Source organism: Euprymna scolopes, chromosome 14 (assembly GCF_053919585.1).
Source record: "Euprymna scolopes isolate OS-2025 chromosome 14, ASM5391958v1, whole genome shotgun sequence".
Taxonomy (NCBI): Eukaryota; Metazoa; Mollusca; class Cephalopoda; order Sepiida; family Sepiolidae; genus Euprymna; species Euprymna scolopes.
In genome coordinates this window covers 158397209-158420556 of record NC_136495.1, presented here as the reverse complement: position 1 = coordinate 158420556, position 23348 = coordinate 158397209, and the positions used below count along the sequence as shown (strand labels likewise).

Genomic DNA, 23348 nt, shown 5'->3' with positions numbered 1-23348 from the left:
GCTTTTTCTATCCCCCTTTCCTCTTTCTCCTTTCTTTTAGTATCTATTCTATTTTTGGGATTCCTGTTTTCTTTTTGCTATTACGTATAGACTACGCTTTTATTTTTATTTTTATTACTTTCCTATATATTTTTAATTCCTTCTTTCTATATTTTAATGTTTTTATTCTTGTATTTTATAGCTCCTTTAATATATCTTAATATATACTTCATTTCCAATGCCATGTTTCATTAAATAAAATAGGTGTTTTTTATCTATTAATTCTATTTTCGACCCTTTCCAACTTCCAAACAAGTCTTCACTTCTGGCAGGAACTGGCTGATATAATCACCATACTTATCAGGTCTGGGTACTTTCCAATCCTTCAGGATTCATCATCAGGGATTAATTAATCTAACTGGTTTTCCATATCATTTCCAATCTAAATGTTCTTAAGCTATTTTGTATAATACTGGCCCTTCTGATGAGAAGCATTTAGCTTCAAAATGTCATGGCTTGAAGAAATTTTTCTATCTTATTCATTCCTTATTGATCTGTTGGTATAATAATTATAATTACTTTTATTGCTCATGTTATATTTGATATACGCAGACATGGCAGAAAAGAATAGACACTAAGATAAATATTTCCTAAAATTAATATACGTTTATTTATATTTACAGATAAAAATAGTGTCGAAATAACTTGAGTATCTCATTAAAATTGCATTTAACAACATTGAAACATGCAACAAACCAAATGAGCATCAGACCTTTCATAATTTTTGCAAGGACAAATCATGGGTCAAAATGAAGGCGGTCTTAGTCAATGCAAAATAGCAGGAAATTTTTCAATACAACTTTCTACTGTTGATAGAGTGACCATACAATTCACAAGAGAGAACAAAGAGCGCACAAAACCTCATCCAGAAGCTTGCGTCTTGTGAAAAGAAATGTTGAAGATCCTTGATGCAAAGCCTCTGACATTGCAACACAAGCTGGTGTTAGTCTCAGAACAGCTGTCAGGTATCTTCACAAGCTGTGCTACTATGGAAGAACTATGAGAAGAAAACCTCTTTTTTGTCCTGCCAATATCAAGCACAGAAAAGATTGGACTCGTGAGATAGTGAAGAGACCTATGACCTTTTGGACCAATGTCATTTTCTTTGATGAGTCACGATTTGCATTATTTCTTGACAGTGGAAGGGTATGGATATGGAGGCTCCCTCAGCAAAAGTTTGACTTAAAAAGACTGTAACAAACGCTGAAACATAAGGGTTTCTCAGTTATGGTATAGGGTGCAATTTGGAGTGATGGTTGCCCAGACCCAGTGGAGTGCAAAGGAAAAATTGCTAAATGCAATATTCTCAAGTGGTAAAATGAACCAAGTTAACTCCCTATTTATGGAAGACAGATCTCTTTATCATTCTGCTAGGACAACACAACATTGGTTGAGCTTAAATGGGATTAATAAACTTCTATGACCAAGTCAGACCCCAGATATGAACCCAATTGAAAACCTTTGGGACATGTTAGACCGCAACCTTTTAAAAAATAAAAGGAAGCCATTTTGTAAGCCTAAACTTTTAGCATTTTTGTGTCAGACATGGCAAGAAATTCCTCAAGATGATATTCATCAACTAGTCAATGCCATGCCTAGAAGGGTCCTAGTATTAAAAACAGCAAAGAGAATGTCAACCAAGTATTAGTTATTCAATTTGTGGCCATTTTTGCTTTTGTTCTATAAATTATGTTCATTGAAATAAACTGTTTCTATAAGTGTCTAATTTTTTTCGTCGTGTGTGTGTGTGTGTATGTATGTGTGTGTACATATATATATATATATATATATATAAAATGGCACGGATTTACAATCTTGTTCTTATTTTTACAAAAGAGTTTCGCTATAAGACTCACTTTTGAAGTAGAAAATGAAGATGATATGGACAATTTCACACATTTTTTCACAAATAAAATCGACGACGAGTCAAATATAAACACAGTCCAACCGACATTTTTTTTTAATCGTGCCCATCATCATCATCGTCGTCGTCCTGATCATCGAGTATTTAAGACTTTTGGAATGTTCCTTCATGTGTATTATGTGTACGTATGCATGTGTATGTATATGCGTATTTGTGTGCTACTATGCGTGTATGTTTGCATGTGTGTGCATATGCATAAGTATGTTGGCATACATCTGTATGTATGCTTGTGTTCATTTCCATGTGTGTGTGTGGGATGGAGAGGGCTCCCGTGGGGCATGGTGAGGGCAGCTCCTCTGGGAGAAGCGGATCTCTGATTTTAAAAAAAAACAAAAAACAACAGAGCGGGAGACCAGTACCCACATTAAGCTGGTCTGCAGTTTGACTTGTTGCTGGATGTCAACATTTTGAACCGAGAGAGAGATTTAGCTGTCGTACAAAGCTAAAACTCTGTAACATCATCTTTATATAGATACTCCCTTTAGGCATTTGTCTATTAAAAAAAAAAAGAAAAAAGTCCTGTGGCGATAAAAAAGCTGTGACGTGTGTACGCCTGAAATGCTGGATGCATGTAACAATTAATCTGCCATCATTATATGTATCTATTTATGTATATGTGTATGTATATTTATATATGTACATGTGTATGTATATTTATATATGTGTATGTATATTTATATATATATATATTTTATTTATTTTTTTTTTTTATTGCATTTTCACCCCAAACAAGGCACATTGCCACTTTGGTGTAGGGGGCTACTATCAGGGGAAACATCTACTGGGGTACTATGTAGGGATTAGGGCAGCGAGATGTTGGTTCACGTTGCACTTGAACTTATGCATGTCAGTACAGTTGGGGAAGCAGTGACCTGGAATGGAATTCCAAAATCTAGCAGTTCTGGGGAAGAAACTACTGGAGTAGAAAGATCTTTTACATCTAGGGATCTCTACAGTGTGGGGGTGGGATTTTGCAGCTTGTCGGGTCTGTCGAGGGTGTTCACGTCGTGGGGGCACAAGTGCTTGCAGTTCATCAGAGCATTCACCATTATAATACTTGTAAAACAGGCAGAGGGATGCAACGTTTCGACGATGGGACAGAGGCTGAAGCTTAGATGCCAGTTTAGGGCCTATCAGATTTGCGACTCTCTTTTGAACCCTGTCAAGGAGCGAGAGACTAGTAACCGATGCACCAGCCCAAATATGACAGCAATACTCCATACATGGGCGAATAGTGGCCTTATAGAGGTACAGGATACTTTCGGGTGTTAGAAGTTTTCTAGCACGGTAGAGAGAGCCCACCTTCCTCGCAGCGGCCCTGGCAATGCTCTCGATGTAAGTGTTCCAACTCATGTTTCCTGTGAACGTTAGGCCAAGGAGCTTGAGAGACGTACTCTCAGATAAAGAGTCGTTGGTCATTGCTATAGGTGGTAGAGAAGGTTTCTTGTAATTATTGAATGAAACCAGTTTTGTCTTGGCGGCATTGAACGTGACCATCCATTTTTGTCCCCATTCCACTACTGATTGGAGGTCATCCTCTAGTGCTTCTGCCATTACTTTAGATATATGTTCATTTGTTTTCCTGTCATGCCTGCTATAGAGTGTAGTGTCATCAGCATATATACCCATCTCAGAGGCAATTTTGTCGGGGAGGTCATTTATGAATATCAGGAACAGCAGAGGTCCAAGGATAGATCCCTGGGGCACCCCCGCATTTATATCATATTGTTTAGATGTACGACTGTCGAGGACAACCTGGATTTTTCTCTTATCTAAGAAGGATTTAATTATTATGTGTATGTATATTTATATATGTATATGTATATATGTATGTGTGTATATTTATATATGTACATGTGTGTTTATATGTATTTATATCTGTGTATATGTATGTATATGTGTCTGTGTGTGTATATATGTTTGTCTGTGTGTATGTATATACATTTATATATGCTTGTAGTCATGTATGTGTATATATGCATGTGTATATGTGCATGTATGTGTGTATGTGTATGAATGCATATATATGTATGTGTATGTATATGTAGGTAAGTATATATGTGCATATGTGTACGTATATGCGTGTATGTATTTGTATATGTGTGTGTATATGGGTATCTATATGTATGTTTGTGTATCATGCATTGTGTATGTATATGGGTATATATGAGCTTATGCTTATAGACATGTATGTATGCATGTATATATTTATATATATGACCGTCTTGTGTATGTTTGCATGTGTGTGTGTGTATGTATATGTATGTGTGCGTAATGTGTATTGTGTATGTATGCATGTATATATGTGTGTGATATATTTATATATGTATGTGTGCGTGCATGTATATATATGTATGTATACCAATGACCGTCTTTAGTGTCATGTCTGCTTGAGCATGTGAATTCGCCGGCATGACTATATGTCATTTTCGGGCTCATGAACTTTCAGTGTCTGAGGGAGTGGCACTCGTCTGATAAGACGTTGCAATCATCATATATATATATATATATATATATACACACACACACACACACACACACACACACACACACACAGTGACCCAAAGAAAACGGGTCCCAACTCTAATTAGCCCCCGTTTCTTAGTGTTTTGTCCGAATGAAATGAAACTTTGGTCATAACTAGTTTATTATATTCAAAACATCACATCAAAACAATAGGGCCTTTGGTCTTTTTTTCTCCGTTGACTGTAAAATGCTCAGCAAAACAATTGAATGTCCTCTGTTTTTTTTTGGGGGGGTGGGGGGTCACCCTGTATAATGAGTAAATGGTAATAAACCTGAAAAAGTGCTCAATACTAGTGTAGAGTGAAATATGTTTTTATTACCGTTTTTTGGTCTGCTTAGTTACACGTTTTCACTATCAGAATCGAATTAATGATCTGATAGATTTTTCAGACTTTGCTTTAAAGATGTATTCTTTATTAGCTCATTATATATATATATTTTTTTTTTTTTTTTTTAAATTCAATCTTCACCCCAAATAAGGCACAGTGCCACTTTGAAGCAGGGGGCTACTATCAGGGACTTAATTAGCAGGGTCATTATGAAGGGAGATAAGTAGAAAGATGTTTAACATTACACTTGAACTTCTCCATATCATTGCAGTTGGGAAAGCAGAATCCTGGAAGAGAGTTCCAAAGACCCGCAGTTCTGGGGAAGAAACTATTGGAGTAAAAGACTTTCTTGCACCTAGGGATCTCTACTGTAAAGGGATGAGACTTGGTAGCTTGTCGGGTTTGTCGAGGGTAGTTACGTCGGGGAGGTACAAGTGTTTGCAATTCGTCAGAGCATTCACCATTAAAGTATTTGTAGAACAGGCATCGATGGGACAGAGGCTGAAGCCTAGATGACAGTTCAGGACCTATCAGGTTGGCGACTCTCTTTTGAACCCTGTCCAGGAGCGAGAGACAAGCAGCAGATGCACCAGCCCAGATGTGACAACAGTACTCCATACATGGTGGCCTTATATATATATATATGCTTCCAAGTCTATTTATATCTGTTTATTCTTTTCATGTTTACTATTTCTTATGAAATCTACTTTTATTTTCCAGATCTCTTGCCTCAGTATAACAAATAACTCGAGCTTACTTGCTTCTGGGCAGACTGGAGCCTACAGTGAAGTGCGTATATGGAATTTTGAATCTGGCAATTGCATAGCTTGGAGCCAAGTGCATAATCACTCCCTTAGTATTCTAAGGTACGGATATATATATATTCTTAGTACATTGCATTCCAAATTGTAGAGATTAAAAAAACTTTTATTGTTTATTAATTCTGTAGCTGATAGTATAATCGTGTTGACGCACCAGTTCCCATTAGATTACCAAAGTTAAGTGATGTTGAATCTGGTCAGTACTAAAATAGGTGGCCATTTAGAAATACAGTTGTTGTGGGTGATCTGAAAGGAGGCCATGAGCTGAAGAGCTAGAGATGTATTTCTCATCACTCAGCTTTTAGCTTCTAACACTTCAGTCTTGTTGCTGAAGAAACATTTCATTCAGACAGGAAAGTCTTATCCATCAAATTTATTTCAGCTGTAAAAGATTAAAATTCAATTTTATTGAGAACTTTTTTCTTTCAACATTATTTTAAAAAAAAAATTGGTCAAACAGTATTTCATTTTTTTTTTAAATAACGATTATGATATGAAATAATTTACTAGCAGGACCTGTGGAAATTCCACAGAGGACTCATTCATATGTAATACATTGATGTTGGCATTCTGTAGATGTTCAGTGTAAATGGAGACGCCCTGATATTATTTTAGCTCTCTTGTTAAAACTGCAAAAGTATATCTAAGCTAGCAAGGACGCCCAGTGTAGCCCAGTCATAAAATATGATATTTTAATTTATGTAAATTTTATATTATTAGTCAATTTTCTATTATAAAGTTGTGATTTCAAACATAAAAAAAATATATTCATATGACTTTGGTGCATCAGCTTGAATCGAAACCAAAACTTGTGAAGAATTCTTGGTAAAATTATTTATTACAAGAAATGGAAGGTCAACAATTAAACGACACTCAGAAGAAAAAAGATGTAAATATGATACACAAAATAACACTCTATCATATTAATATATAGATGATTTAATGCTAAATCTCAGCTGAAATAAATTTACTGGGTTAGAATTTGTTTGAAAAATTAAATTTTTTTGGAGCAATGATGATGAAATGTTAAAAAGTGAAAAATATTTCCTGAGACTGAATAAAAAAAAACAAATGTTAGATCCTTGACCAGTTTAGCCCTGTAAAAAACCCAGATTCTTGTAAAAAAATTCCCCCGTATTAAAAAACAAAGAAAAATCTATATGATGTATATACCTGTGACAAAACAAAAAATATCATATTCCAAAAATCACATAAATTGATCAAGTAATTTTATTTTTTAACCAAGAAAATAAGCAAAATGTGAGTGTCTTACGTTATCTTGAAAGCAACAAGGGCAGATAATTCCACCAATAATTCAAACTTGTGAGATAAGCCTTGTAATGCCTACAATTTTCGATTAATCAATTAAAATCATTTAAAAATAGTTTTATCATTATATAGAAACGTATGTGGTTGATTTATGATTTTTGAAATATAGCCTTTTCATTCCATTAAATTTTTCTGTATTTTTGGTTTTTAATTTCTGGGGAATTCTGGACAAGAACCAAAACCCATTTAACTTTTATTGCTTGATGAATATAAAGGTAGCCAAAACCCATTTAGCTTTTCTTGCTTGATAAATAGAAAGGTAGCTAAAATCCATTTAGCTTTTATTGCTGGGTGAATATAAAGGTAGCTAAAACAGTTTCAAATAGATTTCAATAAGTGACATTTGTTTTACTGAGTTACACAATTTAACTGACATTTTTTGACTTGAGATTCATTGGTGAATGTTACTTCAAGTTTTTGGACTTGGGGGTCACCACTTAAGGCCCAAAGGCCACTCGATGATAAGAGTTAATGAATGTAAGATGGTAGTGTAGTAATCGTTAATGGTTTAATTTGGGTAGAATTTGATTATTTATGGGAACGGCTCAACAAGAATTAACATTGAATTTGAAGGTTACAATGCATTTTTTTTTTTTATAGTAATGAATGAAAAAGAGACATATTCATTTTATTTGATGCATATTTAACTGATAATGGCAATTATTTTTATGGGAAAAGCCATTTTTCTTAATCCTAATGACTAACACATTTATTATTTCCAAAGAAATATTATTAACAGTAAATTATGTAGATGAATATAGAAAGCACTGTTGAGTTTCAATTAATGTCTATTAATCTTAAATAGTTTCCAATCTGTGTTTTACTTCACTATTATATGGTGGTTTGAACCATATTATATTTCCATTTCTGATATTTTTATTATTATTGTGTGATGATTATTGTATTTTTCTGTTTTTAATTAAATGTATTCATATTACTAGAATCTGTAGATAATATTCTATAATTTATTGAATTAGTAATTTGAAACTGTTGAAATGTTGTCATCCACATGCAGTTGTTTCTTCATATCAAAATTTTCATGTGCGGCTCAATGTTGCAAATGTTTTATGCTGAGATTCGAAACATCTTACCCTCATGCTATTATGCTCACTGTTGAAGTAAAGGAGTTTATAAATCTTGTGCTTGTTTTTATCTGTGATACTAATTGCCTTTTATTTTTTATGAAGAGTAATGCTTTGTGCGAAATCGAAACAAAGTTCAAAGTTTGTCATCGATAACTTCTGTCCTTCAAAATCAATATTTCATTGTGAATAGCTAAACAATTTCAGACATTTTTTAAATTTATTTCTTCTTGTTAAAATTGAAAAACTTTTGAAAAATATGGTAGGCTCTTGTCCAGAATTCGTCCTATATTAATAAACAAAAATAAAGAAAAATCTATGATGTGTATCCCTATGGGAAAACGAAAATATTATATTCCAAAAATCACGTAAATTGATGAAGCAGTTTTATTTTTATAAAGAAAATAATTTTTAAGCAATTAATGGAAATTCGTAGGCATTACAGCACTAATCTAGTATAGATTATCGTTGAGTTATTTCCCTTTGTTTTTTTTTTTTTGTTGTTTTTTTAGATTTATTTCAAAACTGGCGTGTGAAACAGTCACTACTTGGATGCTCAGAAAAGCTGATTCGTATTTAAAAATATGATTTTTAGAATATATTTTCATTTCATTATGAATTATACAGATTTTTCTTTATTTTTTTTGTTTAATATATGTTAAATTCTGAACAAAAACACTTAAGAAAAATATGTCAATTTAGTGCAATGATAACTGACACTTTGATACTTAGATTCAAAATTTGATCTATCAGCTTAAATGCTATTTAGGTTCTATATTTGAAAATATGGAGTTATATAAACTTTATGTATTAAAGTTGAAAATGTTGTATCCATAAACGCGTTTTATTTTTTTTGCCTTTTGTTTCTTCTAAGATATTTAATGATTCTTGGATTTTATTCCAGTTTTTCTCCAAAAGGCACAGTTTTATGTGGTGTTGGCAAGGATGCTCAAAATCGAAATGTAAGATTTTTTTCTTTTCTTTTTTTTTTTTTTTTTTTTCTTTTTTTTCTTTTTTTTGTGTTTTATAATTGTGAAACATTGGATATATGAGTTGCTTATTTCCTGCAGGAAATTACTATATGCTGCTAATGGAGGCTAGGCACTAAAGCATTTCATTTTTATGAATCTCGATCACAAATGAAGACACCATAATCTGTGTGACAGCAAAACTATATTAACTTTTAATGTTCCATTCAGCTTACCATATTATATCGGATTAATGTACGATCTTTAAATGGTCAATTCAGATGAGTTGCAGAGAAAGTGTAGTATCTGTTCTGGTATTGCATTACTTCCTCTTTCAGGTGGGGTACAGCTTCATAGATGTCCGTTTGTCATATATATATACACAGGCAAAACAATATGAGTAGAGAGAACTTATTTTTATTAGTAATTTAGTTAGAATTTAAGTTATAAATGAGAATTATTATTCAAAACTGTTGTTTTAAGAATTTACTTAGACATCCAGGTGTCATCTGTGCCTGTCACTTCAATATGAAATGACCTTGAAAATTATAACATTGACATTTCATGAATACTATCCAATAATTTAAGTTTTTCATAATCAAAACACAAAAAAATCTTTTGAATGAAATTGTTCATTTAATAAAATTTCATAGTTTGTAAATCCCCCCCCCCAAAAAAAAAACACTTTGCTGACCTTGAATTTTATCTTAATATTTAAAAATATCATCCAATTGTTTTTTTTATCATTTTTTTCATCATCATTTTTTTGTGTTACCAAATCAAGATGTCTTAAGATACCAGCTTCCTTACTGAAAATACACCAAATATTATGTTTTTCTTCTTTTGCAAAACTCAATCATGTTCTGAAAAGTCCAAAATAAAACCGTTTTCTTTGTATGATTTGGATTCATCCGACTACCGTTCTCATCTTGATTTTCGCAACGTTTTGGTCAATGTAACCTTCTTCAAGTGTATCTTGTTGAACTTAAGAAAACCATTTTCCTTTACAAAACAATCAAACCAAACACCATGAATAAATATTTGAAGGTATAAAAAATTTCAAGCATAAAAACTTTTACCAAAATGACTGGATTTGGTATTAAATAACCTCGAAATATGCCATAAAATAAAACAATCTAAAAATTCACTATGAACCTGTAAACCGTGTGTAAACATATTTATTGAAATCCACCATTTGTTAATTTAATGTTGAAATGGTTGTAATTTTTTTTTTTTTTTAACCTTGTCTGTTGTTCAAATTCATGGATTCTCCTACAAGTTTGTTTTGATAAAAAATGGTAAATTTGGCTTCATTTTTTTTTTTCTGAATTATTGTTTACACAGTCGTGTCATGTTCACTCCAAATCTCCATGATTGACTAATTATTAGTTGTATACAAAAAGCAAGTAATAAATATGATTGGCTAATCTTCATTTGGAGCAATGTATTTTTTTACACAATCTATTCAATTAAACCAATTAATTACAAGTGCAGAATCTTACTGTCAATAGTTAACTAGAAATTTGGGTGTTCATAAGTCTCCCTCTAAAAAAACAAAATTAAGGAAAAATCTGTATTATGTACATACCCATGATGAAAAAAAATATTGTATTTAAAAAATCATTCAAATTGATCACGTTTCTGAATTTTTAAGATGACGATTGATTATTCATATTATTTGGATTCTTCAGTCTACTGTTCTCATTTTGAGTTTTATTTTCACAATGTTTCGATCAATGTAACCTCTGAACTTCAATCTTCTGAAAAAGGTGGAAGGTTACATTGACTCAAACGTTGTGAAAATGACACTTAAGATAAGAACAGTAGTCTGAAGATCCCAACTAATAGATTGATTAAATAGTTTTATTTTTAGAAAGAAAATCATTTTTAACCAAATTTAAGTTTTTCTATATATGTGTGTATATGTTCACCGGCATGTTGAAGTAAATTTCGTAAGCACTACAAAGAAGATGTGGAATTCTAATCTCCTTCCTTGTTCAGGATCTGACTGTCCATTCTGTTTTGATGTTCAGACGTTTTTCTTCCTATGCATCTGCGTTTTTTTTTTTTTTTTTTTAATCAAATATTTGCTAAATCAAAACAAAACTGAGATAAATTTAATTTTTTTAGAATTTAAAAAGAATATTATCTTTCTTTTTGATTTGTCTTGAAGTCAGAGTCCAGTGTTTGGATTGAATTAAATCGATGATTAATGAATGTCATGACAGGAAGTATGGTAATTCATTTTATATATATATATATAAACACTTTTTTATAACAATTGGATTGCAATTAGTATGGGTTTTAGTTTTGCTTTGGAGAGATAGGAAATAGCCAATTTTTTCTTTTGTGTTGTTTTTTTTATACTAAATAAATTTTTGTTTCTGAATTTTTTAGTTGATGATTAATTATTCGTATTATTTGGATTTTTTCAAAAATTGTAAAAAAAAAAACTTGTATTGTGAACAGTAGTCCAAAGAATCCAAATATAAATAATTTTCTATTTTCTAAATCGATTTTAAACTGTTGAGTTCTCTGTTTTAAACAACAGAAAATGTATTGATATATCGTTTGAACTTTTGTGAACCTCTGCTAATTTGTTAATACCCAAATCTGTTTGAAAGCATCTCATTTCTTTAGATGATTTTCTGCTTCAGCTTGCAGTCGTTTGGGACACTTCCCGTGTGAAAAAAAATGAGATGAAAGTGTTGGCCAAAGCGCATACGACCATAGATATCCAGAAGATGATTGTCTGTCCATTCGATGACACCAGGTAAGTAAAACTTGAATTTTAGATTTTAACCACTGTTTGTCTGCTGACAGCCATTACTCTTTTCCCTTTCTTGAGATTATGTTGCAGTAAGTTTTTTGCCTTTTTGCTAGGAACAAAGTGTAGTAGCTGTTCTGATACTACACTTCACCTTTTTTGTTGAAGTTCTTCATGACTGAGATAATTTTTATTTTTTTGCATATTATCCAAAGTGCCCCTTTTTGGGCAGCTGGATTTTCCCCACATTAAAAACCAGCCTTGTGTATATAACTCTGCCCTTGTCGGGGAGACAAGTAAATAAAAACAATTTGAAAGCCCATTTGGTTCTTGTTCAGAATTCTGTCTTTATTCAAAGACAAAAATAAAGAAAAAAATCTGTGATGTATGTATTCATGATGAAACGAAAATATCATATTCCAAAAATCAAGTAAATTCATCAAGTAGTTTTATTTATTTATTTTTTTGTAGCTCATACATTTGAGATGAATAAGACTTAAAAATATAAAATAAATTTAAAAAAAAATGAAATAAAATAACTGGGCACTATGGACAAATTTATTTTTAGTTGATCTTTGACAACTAAATATTTTTGCTTACTCGCCAAACGCACATGATTTTTAGAATATGACATCTTCGTTCTGTGACGATTATGTACATCATAAAGATTTTTCTGTGCTTTTTTAATAACTGTAATTGTAAATATACCACAAATTTTATGTTGATACTTGAAGGTATAAACATTCTAATTTCTTCAGATATTTTTAAACTGCCTTCGTTAAAAAAAAAATATTGTTCTATTAAACTTTTATTGTTTAAATAATTTAACTTTGTTCGTTTTATATAAAAATAGTTGGAAAGATATTTTTCACTCGGTAGTGAGCTTGAGAAGTCAGTGAAAGAAATACAATCGCCAAAAGATAATTATTTCTAGTCGCCACTTCAAAAAATCACTCTCAAATGCGACTGTTTAACTCGCAATGTAGAACCCTGAATACTCATCAATCAAGTAAGTACTCAGAACATACTGTTGAAGTTGATGGTTGATTAGAAAATTTCTACAGCAATATTTTTTGTGCACCGATGTAGCTTAATTGAAGATGTGAAAGATGAGTTTTATAACGGGTTTATAACCGTGCCTAGTGAAGTTGATGAGAAGGAGGTACTTGCTGTCGCAGGAGATTTGAATGATACAATGAGCTCTAGTGCTTTTGAGGGATTCTACAGAAGTAAAGGATATGATAGGAATACAGAAGGAGAAAGAATCTTAGAATTTGGTCAGTTTTGGTTGGAAACTTAGTTTAAGTTTGATAGCCAGTCAGCATCAAACTTTTGTTGAAGGGAACAAAGATGATAAACCTGGATAGTGAGTGTGAGTGAGTTGCAAAAAATTATATAAAGATGTATATGGTGTACATAATTTTCATTTTATGACTTATATCATTCTCATTTTATGACATATATAATTTTCATTTTATGAGGTATATAATTTTCATTTTATGAGGTATATAAATTTCATTTTATGGGGTATATAATTTTCATTTTATGAGGTATATAATTTTCATTTTATGACGTACATAATTTTCATTTTATGACGTACATAATTTTCATTTTATGAGGTACATAATTTTCATTTTATGAGGTACATAATTTTCATTTTATGAGGTACATAATTTTCATTTTATGAGGTACATAATTTTCATTTTATGAGGTACATAATTTTCATTTTATGAGGTACATAATTTTCATTTTATGAGGTACATAATTTTCATTTTATGACATACATAATTTTCATTTTATGACGTACATAATTTTCATTTTATTTTCCAGATTGATATCTTGCGGTCGGGAAAACATCAGATTTTGGCGCCTGAAAGGTCATTCTCTTTATTCCTTTGCCATCAACATTGGTGAATATCAGGAAACGAATTTCACAGACTTGGCTTTTGTTCCAGAAGATGATCCCAATTGTCAAAGGCTGTAAGTAAAGTAATTTTTCTTTAATTTTGCTTTTCTTGCAAATGCTAATCTTTCATTTATACATAATCGATTCGGACTTTGGATTCCAGATTCTTCCTTTTCTTACAATTTCATTAACTTTCACGTTTGTTTATTCTATTTAATTATATTAAAGACTAGTGGGGGGGGGGGTCATACAGTTAAATATGATATTTTAATTTATGGAGATTGCATGTATATTATAATAAAGTCCATTAAAAAATAAAACAGGTTTTTAGTGTCATTGTATTATTAAAAGAAAAAAATGGTGGGCGCGCATAAGAAAGTTGACAAATTTAAAAGATAGGAGAAAGAAAACGTTATTAAAAGAAAAAAAAAAATGCCACAAGGTGGACGTGAACTTGTAAAAGTTAAGTTTGTAAGCTACTTGAACACGCTATCGATCAGATCTAGATGTCACCAATATTATCACATCACAAATTTAGCTTTTTAAAATGAAAAAATGAAACAACTGTTAGCACAGGTGCAATTAAGTGTCAAAACCAAGATTTTTATCTGACTCCCCCCCCCCCCTTAACAAAACATTTCTACATGAAATAATTGACATTTTTTTTTCTAATTTTTCAATATTATGTGTCCAAGAGATAGCTCTTTCTAACTGTAACTCTAAAATCCAACACCTTGCTTGCATCATATGAGGTGATGAGAAATCTCATTACTTCATGAGATCGACATCATATAATTAGAAGCAGTAGCCATTTTTATTTTTTTTACTCTTTTTAGGTCTGCTACTGGATACTACAGGCTGCACACAATCAAGTTTGTGTCAATTTTTAAGGCATTCAATCACACAATTTTGTAAACAAATACAATGACCACTTCAACACAATTAAGATGAATTTTAATCACTGATCTGCATTGTACTATGTAAGCAAAGATCACAACCCACACTAAAAAAGTAAAGGTGCTGTCAATACTGCAGTTTTTAATTTCAATTATTATCCACACTTGCAGTTCAGCCCGGCTTTGCTTGGGCCCTATGTAATGTTCATCACATTAAGTGCATATGTATATATATATATATATATATATATATATATTAAAAAGTTTGATCCATGTCCAAGTAACCTACATCTAAAATTTCAAGTGTTTAGACCCAAAATTAATGGGAGTTTGGTAGAGTTTTCAAAGGTCAAATCGTTGACTTTTGACCTTGACAGCAAAATTTCTGGCTGAAAACTGATTAAAAAGATTTTCCGAAATCTCAATACCCTTCATGTCAAATCTCGAGTCTGTAGACTGAAAATTGACAGAGTAGTTTGGTAGGGAAATGTACACACACAGACACAGACAATTTCACTTTTCTAGATATATAGATGAGCAAAAATCATTGTATTGATAAAATAATATAATCATAATTTTGCACAACATCGGTCTTAATTGCCATAATATTGCCAAACAGGAGAACGTTCATACATAAGAGTTCAGAAATGGAAGAAAACTTAAACGTAGAATTAGACCTGGTCATTCAAAAGTGACCACAAAGCAGGATGATTGATGTCTAATGCAGCTTTTTTGTTTGAATCGGTAAGGTATTAAAAATTATTAGAAGTGGTCCAGTAGTGGTATGGAAGGTTCAAATCATACCATATGCCAGTGGTTGTTGATGCAAGAAAATCATTTTTGAAACAAAAATATTTAAGATTAAATTTCTGTTGGATTCTTAAAGGCTATAATGTCGAATACTTGAAAAAAGTGATTTTCTCTGATGAATCACTTTTTAACTGCTTTAGCAATAATGGTTCAATTCGTGTTAGAAAACATATCAGATAGATTCCATAGTTTTTTTTTTTTTATTTATTTCTAAGTAATATGTGTATAATTTTTTTTTTTTTTTTTTTTTTTTTTGCATGTTTTAACTTAACATTTTTTGTTCAAGCTCTATTTGAGGGTCAGTCATTGAAATTATTTTTGTGAATGTATGTAAAACAAAATGTGGGAAGAACATTGGAAATTAGATCATAAAAATAAAAAAAAACACATTTGGTTTTCTGATTCCTTATCTTTTCTATCTTTCCCTTTTTTTTTAATTTATTCATTATTTTATTATTTTTTTGTATTAGAAAATATTTTCATCTAATTTTACCAACAAGCGAACATTGGAGAGAAAGGAGAAATAATAAATTTATACTTTCAGAAAATAGTTTGAGATTAGCAATTTGCTTATTTTGAAAAGTAACTTTTTTTATTCTTAGATAAAATATTTCAGGCAAATTTGAGGTGCAGCCACATAGCAACAGGGTTTATTGAACCATTTACATTTTTATACATAGATACATTTTCGAAAGTTCTCTATCTACACTAGGGGTTCTCAACCAGGGTCCACATGGACCCTAGAGATCGATGGAATATTTCTGGGGGTCCACAGGTAAAGAATTATTATCACTCTAATTTAGATTATTATTATTATTATTATCATCACTTATCAGTATTATCATAATTATTATAGTTGTTGTAGAATACCTTATTTGCATTAAATTAGTTTTCATTTAAAAATAAAGCTTAATTATATAATATTTATTTGATTATTAAAACCTCAAAATTTATATTAGTGAAAAATCGAAGATTGTCTTATGACCAATAGTTATGAAGAGATCCACCGAGATAAAAAGAAGGGAAAAGGGGTCCATGAGTAAAAGGTTGAGAACCACTGATCTACATACATGGGTATTCAAGGGAGATAAATTCTGGTTTATTAAATATTTATGGAATAATAATTGCTCATGTTATTATGCAGAATTTTTATTTTTAGGTTTGTGAGCAGTGAAACTGGTTACATTTTGGAATTAGATTACCAAAAGATGTCTGTTGAACATGTCCGTCGCCTTTTACCTTCTGAAGCCAGGAATACTTTGACTAAATGTGGTTAGTTTACTTTTCTTTCTGATAACCTAATGTCTATATTTTTGCCCCATGTCATTTATACAAATAAAATGTGATGTTTGTATGTACACATACATACATATCTCATCTCAGTAGGTAGAAAGTTGAAATTTACTATTGTCGACCAAGGGAAGTACCTCAAAGGCATAAGTACACAACATGATGCGGTATGGAAGTGAAACCTGGCCAGTGAGGGTTGAGGACATGCGTTGCATGGAGAGAAATTATGTGAGAATGATACAATGGATGTGTAATGCGAATTTTAAAGACAAGTTTAGATCTGTTGATCTTTGAAAAAGATTAAATAGGGAAATGAGTGCAGAAGAGTAAATTTTGACGTATGGCTACGTTGAAAGAATGGATTAGGATTCTTGGGTTATATTGTAAGAAAAGGATAAGAAAATATTTTCAAAAGATGTTTTTTTTGTTAAGTGAAAGTTTAAACATTGTTAGGCATTTAGCATGTTAAAAGTGTTAATACAAACAAAATGGATGCAGTTTTACATCTTGTCCAGGACAAATTTACATTTTTTTATCTGGACTTTTGAAAATGTTATTTAAAGTCAAATTCCGGCAAATTTAAAGACAAAACGTTTTAATTTTATTTATGGCATCGATTTTGTTAATATATCAGCTATATTTTGTTCTGATTCTATGTAATTGACAATAATGGATTCCTTTTCATTTTTTTTTTTTTTTACTTCATATCTTATGAAGTGATATTTAATATCTATATGCTTAGATCTTTCGTGAATTACTGTGTTCTGCGCTAAAACTACGCTGGCTTGGGTATCAATTACTATGTGAGATTTAGTTAATTCTGGTTTTAAAACAGTCTTTATAGTGGCCTTTGAATGCATAATATGAGAGTGCAAAAAACTCAGATCCACCAATAGAAAGTGCTTTTTAGATTTCCATGAAATAATAGACCCATTTTTTGATAGTCTAAAACAATATCCAGTTATACTTTTTTAATCTTCATCGTTTTCCTAATCTGAATCTCAAAACCCCTCTACTGCTAGGGGATTTGTAGATTTTCTCAATACTAAAGATTGTTTTTTGGTATTTTTTAGATGACAGAGGACTTGTTTAGCCATGTTTTAATCTTTAATTTATAATTTTTGTGATAGTTTTGTAACTGTGTAATGTATATCCGGTTTTGTTGCTTTCATTAAATATATTATATCTCTATATGTCAATTATTTCATATTCTGGGTGTTTTATCATTTTCCACCGATGTAGCCCGTTCCTTGCTATCTTGCATTTCAAACTTTAATACGATCATGATTGATTCTGTTGTAGGTGCTAAGGTTCAGACATAACTACCTACCAACATAAATGAATACTAACTGTGACACAGGTACAATAGAATAAATATTTATTGACAAACATGAAAATTGGGTAACAACTGCAATATCAAACACCGCAATAAAAACATTACTCACTTCAATAGTGGGTTTACTGGCTGAATGGGTGGGAGTCCGTGGTCTAGAGTTCTACTCTGTTTTGTCTGACATAGTTTCACCCGGGGAGAATTTTCGTGCCACCTCTGCACGTGTCCAAACTCTGTGTCTTCTCCAGGGAAAAAACTCCTTTCCCCACACCGTAACCCAGTGTTGTTCTTTTTATTCCCCTACAATTCACTGTAATAATTTCTTTTTCATGAGTAAACTGTATACCTAGAAACCAGGATATCTGGCCATTTTGGATTTTTTATTTGATTCATTTGTAACATTACTTCACAATTGGATGCTAGTAAAATGTCATCGACCCATAAGACTGAAATCAGTAATTTATTGCTTATAGTCTTAGTATACAAACAGGGGCCCACTGGTCATTGTTTGAATTGCTGTTTAATCAAACAATCATGGAATACTTCCAATTCCAATTTTTTGCTCTTTCAAACCATACAATGATTTAAGTTTCCACACATAATTTTCATTTTTCATTATGAATTCTTCTGAAGGGGTAATATAAATTTCATCGTCTACTGGGGCATTTAAATAAGCATTTTTTACACCCATTTGATGTTAACGTTATACTGCAATGTGATTTGCAATAAAAATCTGATTGTCGTTAAATTCGTGGTCGACAAAAACTTTGAGAAATATTCTATGCAATAAATCTGAGAAAATCCTTTGGTAAGAAATCTTACCTTATACTGTTCAACACCTGACACGGTAATCTTTTTTATAAAGACCCATCTAATAGATATTGCATTTTTATTCATTAGTAGGTGTGCTACTGAATAGGTTTCGTTTTTTTTTGTTTTGTTTTAAACGCATCGATTTCAGCTTTCATTGCTTTTCTCCATTACTGACGATTTTCTGAATTCAATGAAGTTTTTTTGGTGCACTTTCCATTAAATAACAGTTTTTGATTTGATAATTTTCAAAATTATCAACCACTAAACAATTATGTTTTCTCTTATTTCTTTTTGGATACCATTCTGATATATTCTCAACTTTAACATGAGCATCATCATCGTTATCACCATTATTTATATTTTTGTCACTGTCAACTTTGTCAGCATCACTTGATCAATATATCTTGACCGGATTTGATATTTAATTTGCTTTCCTTATCTGTAAATGCAAAGCAAGTTGAGCCAAATACACGCATTTTTCTTAAGTTTGGTTTATTACCACGGAATGCTTCATATAGTGTCTTCCTTAATTATTAAATGACTGGTTGTGCATATATGCAGCAATGATTAGTACATACGTCCATACGGTTTGGGGGAATTTTGACTCAATAAGTAGACATTTTGACATTCCAAAATGTGTCCGCCATAATTTTTCAGCAGTTTTGTTTTGCTAAGATGAATTAGGGGCTGATTTCTCATGTTTGATATGATGGTTAATTAATGAAAGTTCAAAGTCTTTATGAGTAAATTCTGCACCATTGTCAGAGCGGATACACTTCACTGCACCATGGGGGGGGGGGCATGTCAGCTAAGTATTTTTTTGTTTGCTAGCAAGGTATCAGATTTCAACTGGAATAATCATCTACAAAATTCAATGCATACCTGGAGTTTTCTCTGCCCATCAAATCTGTCCATTCAAGTCACAATGCACCAGTGATAAGATTTTGGTAGCCTTTTTGTCTGGCATCTTGGTACTTTGCCGTTTTCCTTGTGTTTGTCAAGTTTTTAGAAGTTATTTTCATTCCATCAACCACATTTGACAACTTCTTGATATTGGAATATTGCAGTGTCCAAAAATTTTATACCATGTTTGCAAATCATGGCAGTCAATTTTTGATGGGACTACACTTTTTAAATAATATTGTCTTCCATTTTTTTTTAATATCGAATACAGTTCCATGTGATATGGTGAAATAGTCTGTCTGTGGAGAACTAATATATATATATATATATATATATATAAGTGAGATAAGTCACAGATTAAAGATCAAGTGAATTATCCAGTCAGATATTACATTGAGGTAATACTTTCAGGATGATCCTAGCCAAAAAGATAAAGTTCAATATTTTCAAAATAGAGCAATATATAAGTTTAATGATTAAAGTTAAATTCTGTAAATCAAAATATAAACGCATATATTTAAGCTAAGAATTAGCATATATGACTAGCAATACACATGGCCAATAAAACGCTTTGGATAATCACAGATTTCAAGGGGTTTCTGCTAAAATAGTCATATTTTAAAAACTAAAGCACTTTAAATCTTCAAAATACCACCGTTTTGTTCAGAAATGAATATACTTTCAAATGAATTGGTAAATAGTAACATACATTATATATATTTAGAGTTTTAAGCAAATACAGTGATAAAAATGTGAACATCATAAAACGGCATTTTCGGTAAGATTTTGTAACGACCCACCCTGATTTGTAAACACTCGTACCGTGTTTCTGTTAAGAATTTTTTAATGAAATTTGGAAATTAGCCAAAAGAGATGTCATTTTTAATAATTTCGAGTGTCCGAAATTCATTTGACCACTCGTTTTTTTGTTGTTAAAAAAATGATTTCAAAATGATGAGTATGGAAAATTTTGAAAAAAAATTTTCTTCGGACACTCACTGTCCAATCATCTTTTTAATGAATAAACATAGTAAAAAGATTGTTTTATTTAATAAAATAAAACAATCTTTTTACTATGTTTATTCGTTAAAAAGATGATTGGACAGTGTTTTCTCTAGTGGTACGTTGCAATTTAAAAACATAATATCCGAAAAAAATCGTTATGAATTTGAATCAAGACTTTTGTAGTATTAGTTATAGCAGTAGAAGCGATAAGCATGGCATAAACAGACATTTTGTTTTTGTTGTTTATTTTTATTCCAGATCGATTTTTTTTTTCTCAATTGAAGATCTGGTTATAAAAAAAATTTCTTACATGTTTAGTTAGAGCTATTTTGTTATCAACCATACAAATATTTTTAAAAATTGGGTAGTAGTAAATTTTTTAAATATTTGAACAAGCGGAGATATGAAATACGATTGTTTTGGTTTACGTGTACGAACGGTATACACTTCTAATTTTCGTCCTTTAAAAAAACGTTCTCAGTGAATTATTATCGAATGGAAACTAATCTACCCGATTATTAAAAAAAAAATAAAATAAAAAAGATAATCAATATTTCAATATTTGTAGGAGGTTAGGGTTAGGTATTTGTAGGAGGTGCTCAGTTAAAAAATAAAAACGGTAGAAAAAGACATGAAATGTAATTAAAAATCAAAATAATATTAATTCAAAATTTTTAACAATTTGTCAGCTTTAGCAAAAACTTGTTTCTTTTTTATATTTAAATAGGTGGGACAAAAATACTTGATATTTTTCCAAGCATCATGTTTTCTGTTAGAGGGACGTCACTTTTTTAAATAACATTTATCTTTGTCTGTTTATCATAATTCTTGTAAAGTTTCACAATGGGTATCAAACACCCTCTTAAAAAAAAACAAAAAAACTTGCTTAATTCTATGTCTAATCCTAGGTACGAGTGGCAAGCCTCCTCCTAAAACCTTTGGCCTTAACAATAACGTTAAGTACAAGTGGCAGAACTCCCCACTAAACAAACTTCCTCTGTGAGCTCATATAAGCGTAAAAAAACATAAAAACGTTTAAAGAAAGTGCGCATGATTAATCTCCCATAAAAATAAATTGGTCAACTGTCCTAAAACGCTAGGATCGTCTTGAAATGGTGAATTATTTTACATTTATGTGAAACCAACCCCCACTCTAAATTCTAAAATTGTTTTTGTTTTGTTTCTATCAAGTCTTCAGGATGTTCACGTATAATTTTTCTTAGCCCTATCATTAACCCAAAATCAGAGTGGCAACCTACTCACCTTCTCATAATTGCACAAAGACCCTCTTAAAACCACGCATAATTGCCTTTTAGAAAACAAGCAAACAAAACTCCCAGGATTTATCTACCATAGAAAAAAGGGGGGGGGGGTAACTGCCCTAAAACGTTCGAATGATTCAAAATGGGAAATCATTTTACATTAAATTCTAAAATAATGTTTCGTTTATCTTTTATTAAAGTTTTTCAAGTTGTTCACATGCAATTGTCTATAAAGGTAGAATCACATATTTTGGAGAGGTGGTCAGATGGGGAGGGGTAGCAGAAGGTATTAATCTACAATAATACCAAAGAAATATTGCAATCTATATTCATTTTTAACCAATCATAGATTTCGATTTCAGTTTTGGCACATAAAATGCATTACAATTCGACTCTGAGTTTTCTAACTTTTCTTTTAATGGAGACATGGCATTTTTAAGCAATCGCAGCATATTTATGTGCATTTACTGCAGATTATTTGGAAACCATTAATTTCTGGAGATTTTCAGTAGCATATTCAGATTCCTTGCACAAAAATACACTTATATGGCAAATTTCATTGCTTAGTCTTGTGTTTTAACAAAGATATAGCATTTTTACTGAAAAAGTAGTGCAAAAAATGTGACAAAACGCATATGGTCTTAAAGAAGGGAAAATATCCAAACATGCAGGGCATAAAAATAGTCATAACTTCCTTGATTTTAATTGGATTTTAAAAATTTAAAAAGATTCTTTCTTAGCTTATCAGGCTCTTTCTATATATACCAATATTGAAATATTTTAAGCCATTTAAATTTTTTCATGTGTATTGCTAATATGACTCAACGTATAAGGGTCTGTAAATTTGCACACCCATATACGAATTTCATTATCGACGGAAATATATGCAATGGAATGGAACATTGATTCAATAGTTGATGCACTATCTCCGCACCCGCAAGGATTTTGGATTTCTTCTACCAACACATCTTTATACCGCCGACAAGGATGACCATTTCGTATGCCCTTCGGAATAACAGTATGAAACAACCAAACATTCTTGATATATCGGATTACTGATTTTTCTCCTGGATTATTACTCCTCTGACCTGGCAGTAATATCCCGGAAAATATTGAACTCATTCTGATAATGGACTGCCCAGGTTGTATGAAATCCTTTTTTCTATGACTCTTATTCACCATTCAACTAACATTTTCAATGTATGTGCTGGAAAGCAAAAATACTTGTTTATTCGTAGCTGAACATTTTGCTAATTGCATTTCATTTCCTATGATGATATGAGCCATTATTGAAAATCCATCGATTAAGGAAAAAAAAAAACATAATTTTTCTCTATATATATTC

At 31.3% G+C, this 23348-nt stretch overlaps 1 protein-coding gene across 2 annotated transcripts in view; it reads left to right on the top strand.

Moving 5' to 3' along the window:
• Window positions 1-23348, top strand: part of LOC145293309 (WD repeat-containing protein 90-like) — a 199468-nt gene that overhangs the window by 56735 nt on the left and 119385 nt on the right. For both annotated transcript variants that reach the window (XM_080139952.1, XM_080139951.1), the window contains 5 exons: window positions 5539-5684; window positions 8955-9012; window positions 11676-11791; window positions 13616-13765; window positions 16557-16669. In XM_080139952.1, the coding sequence (XP_079996078.1) occupies window positions 5539-5684; window positions 8955-9012; window positions 11676-11791; window positions 13616-13765; window positions 16557-16669 (583 nt within the window). The remainder of the gene's footprint in view (window positions 1-5538; window positions 5685-8954; window positions 9013-11675; window positions 11792-13615; window positions 13766-16556; window positions 16670-23348) is intronic.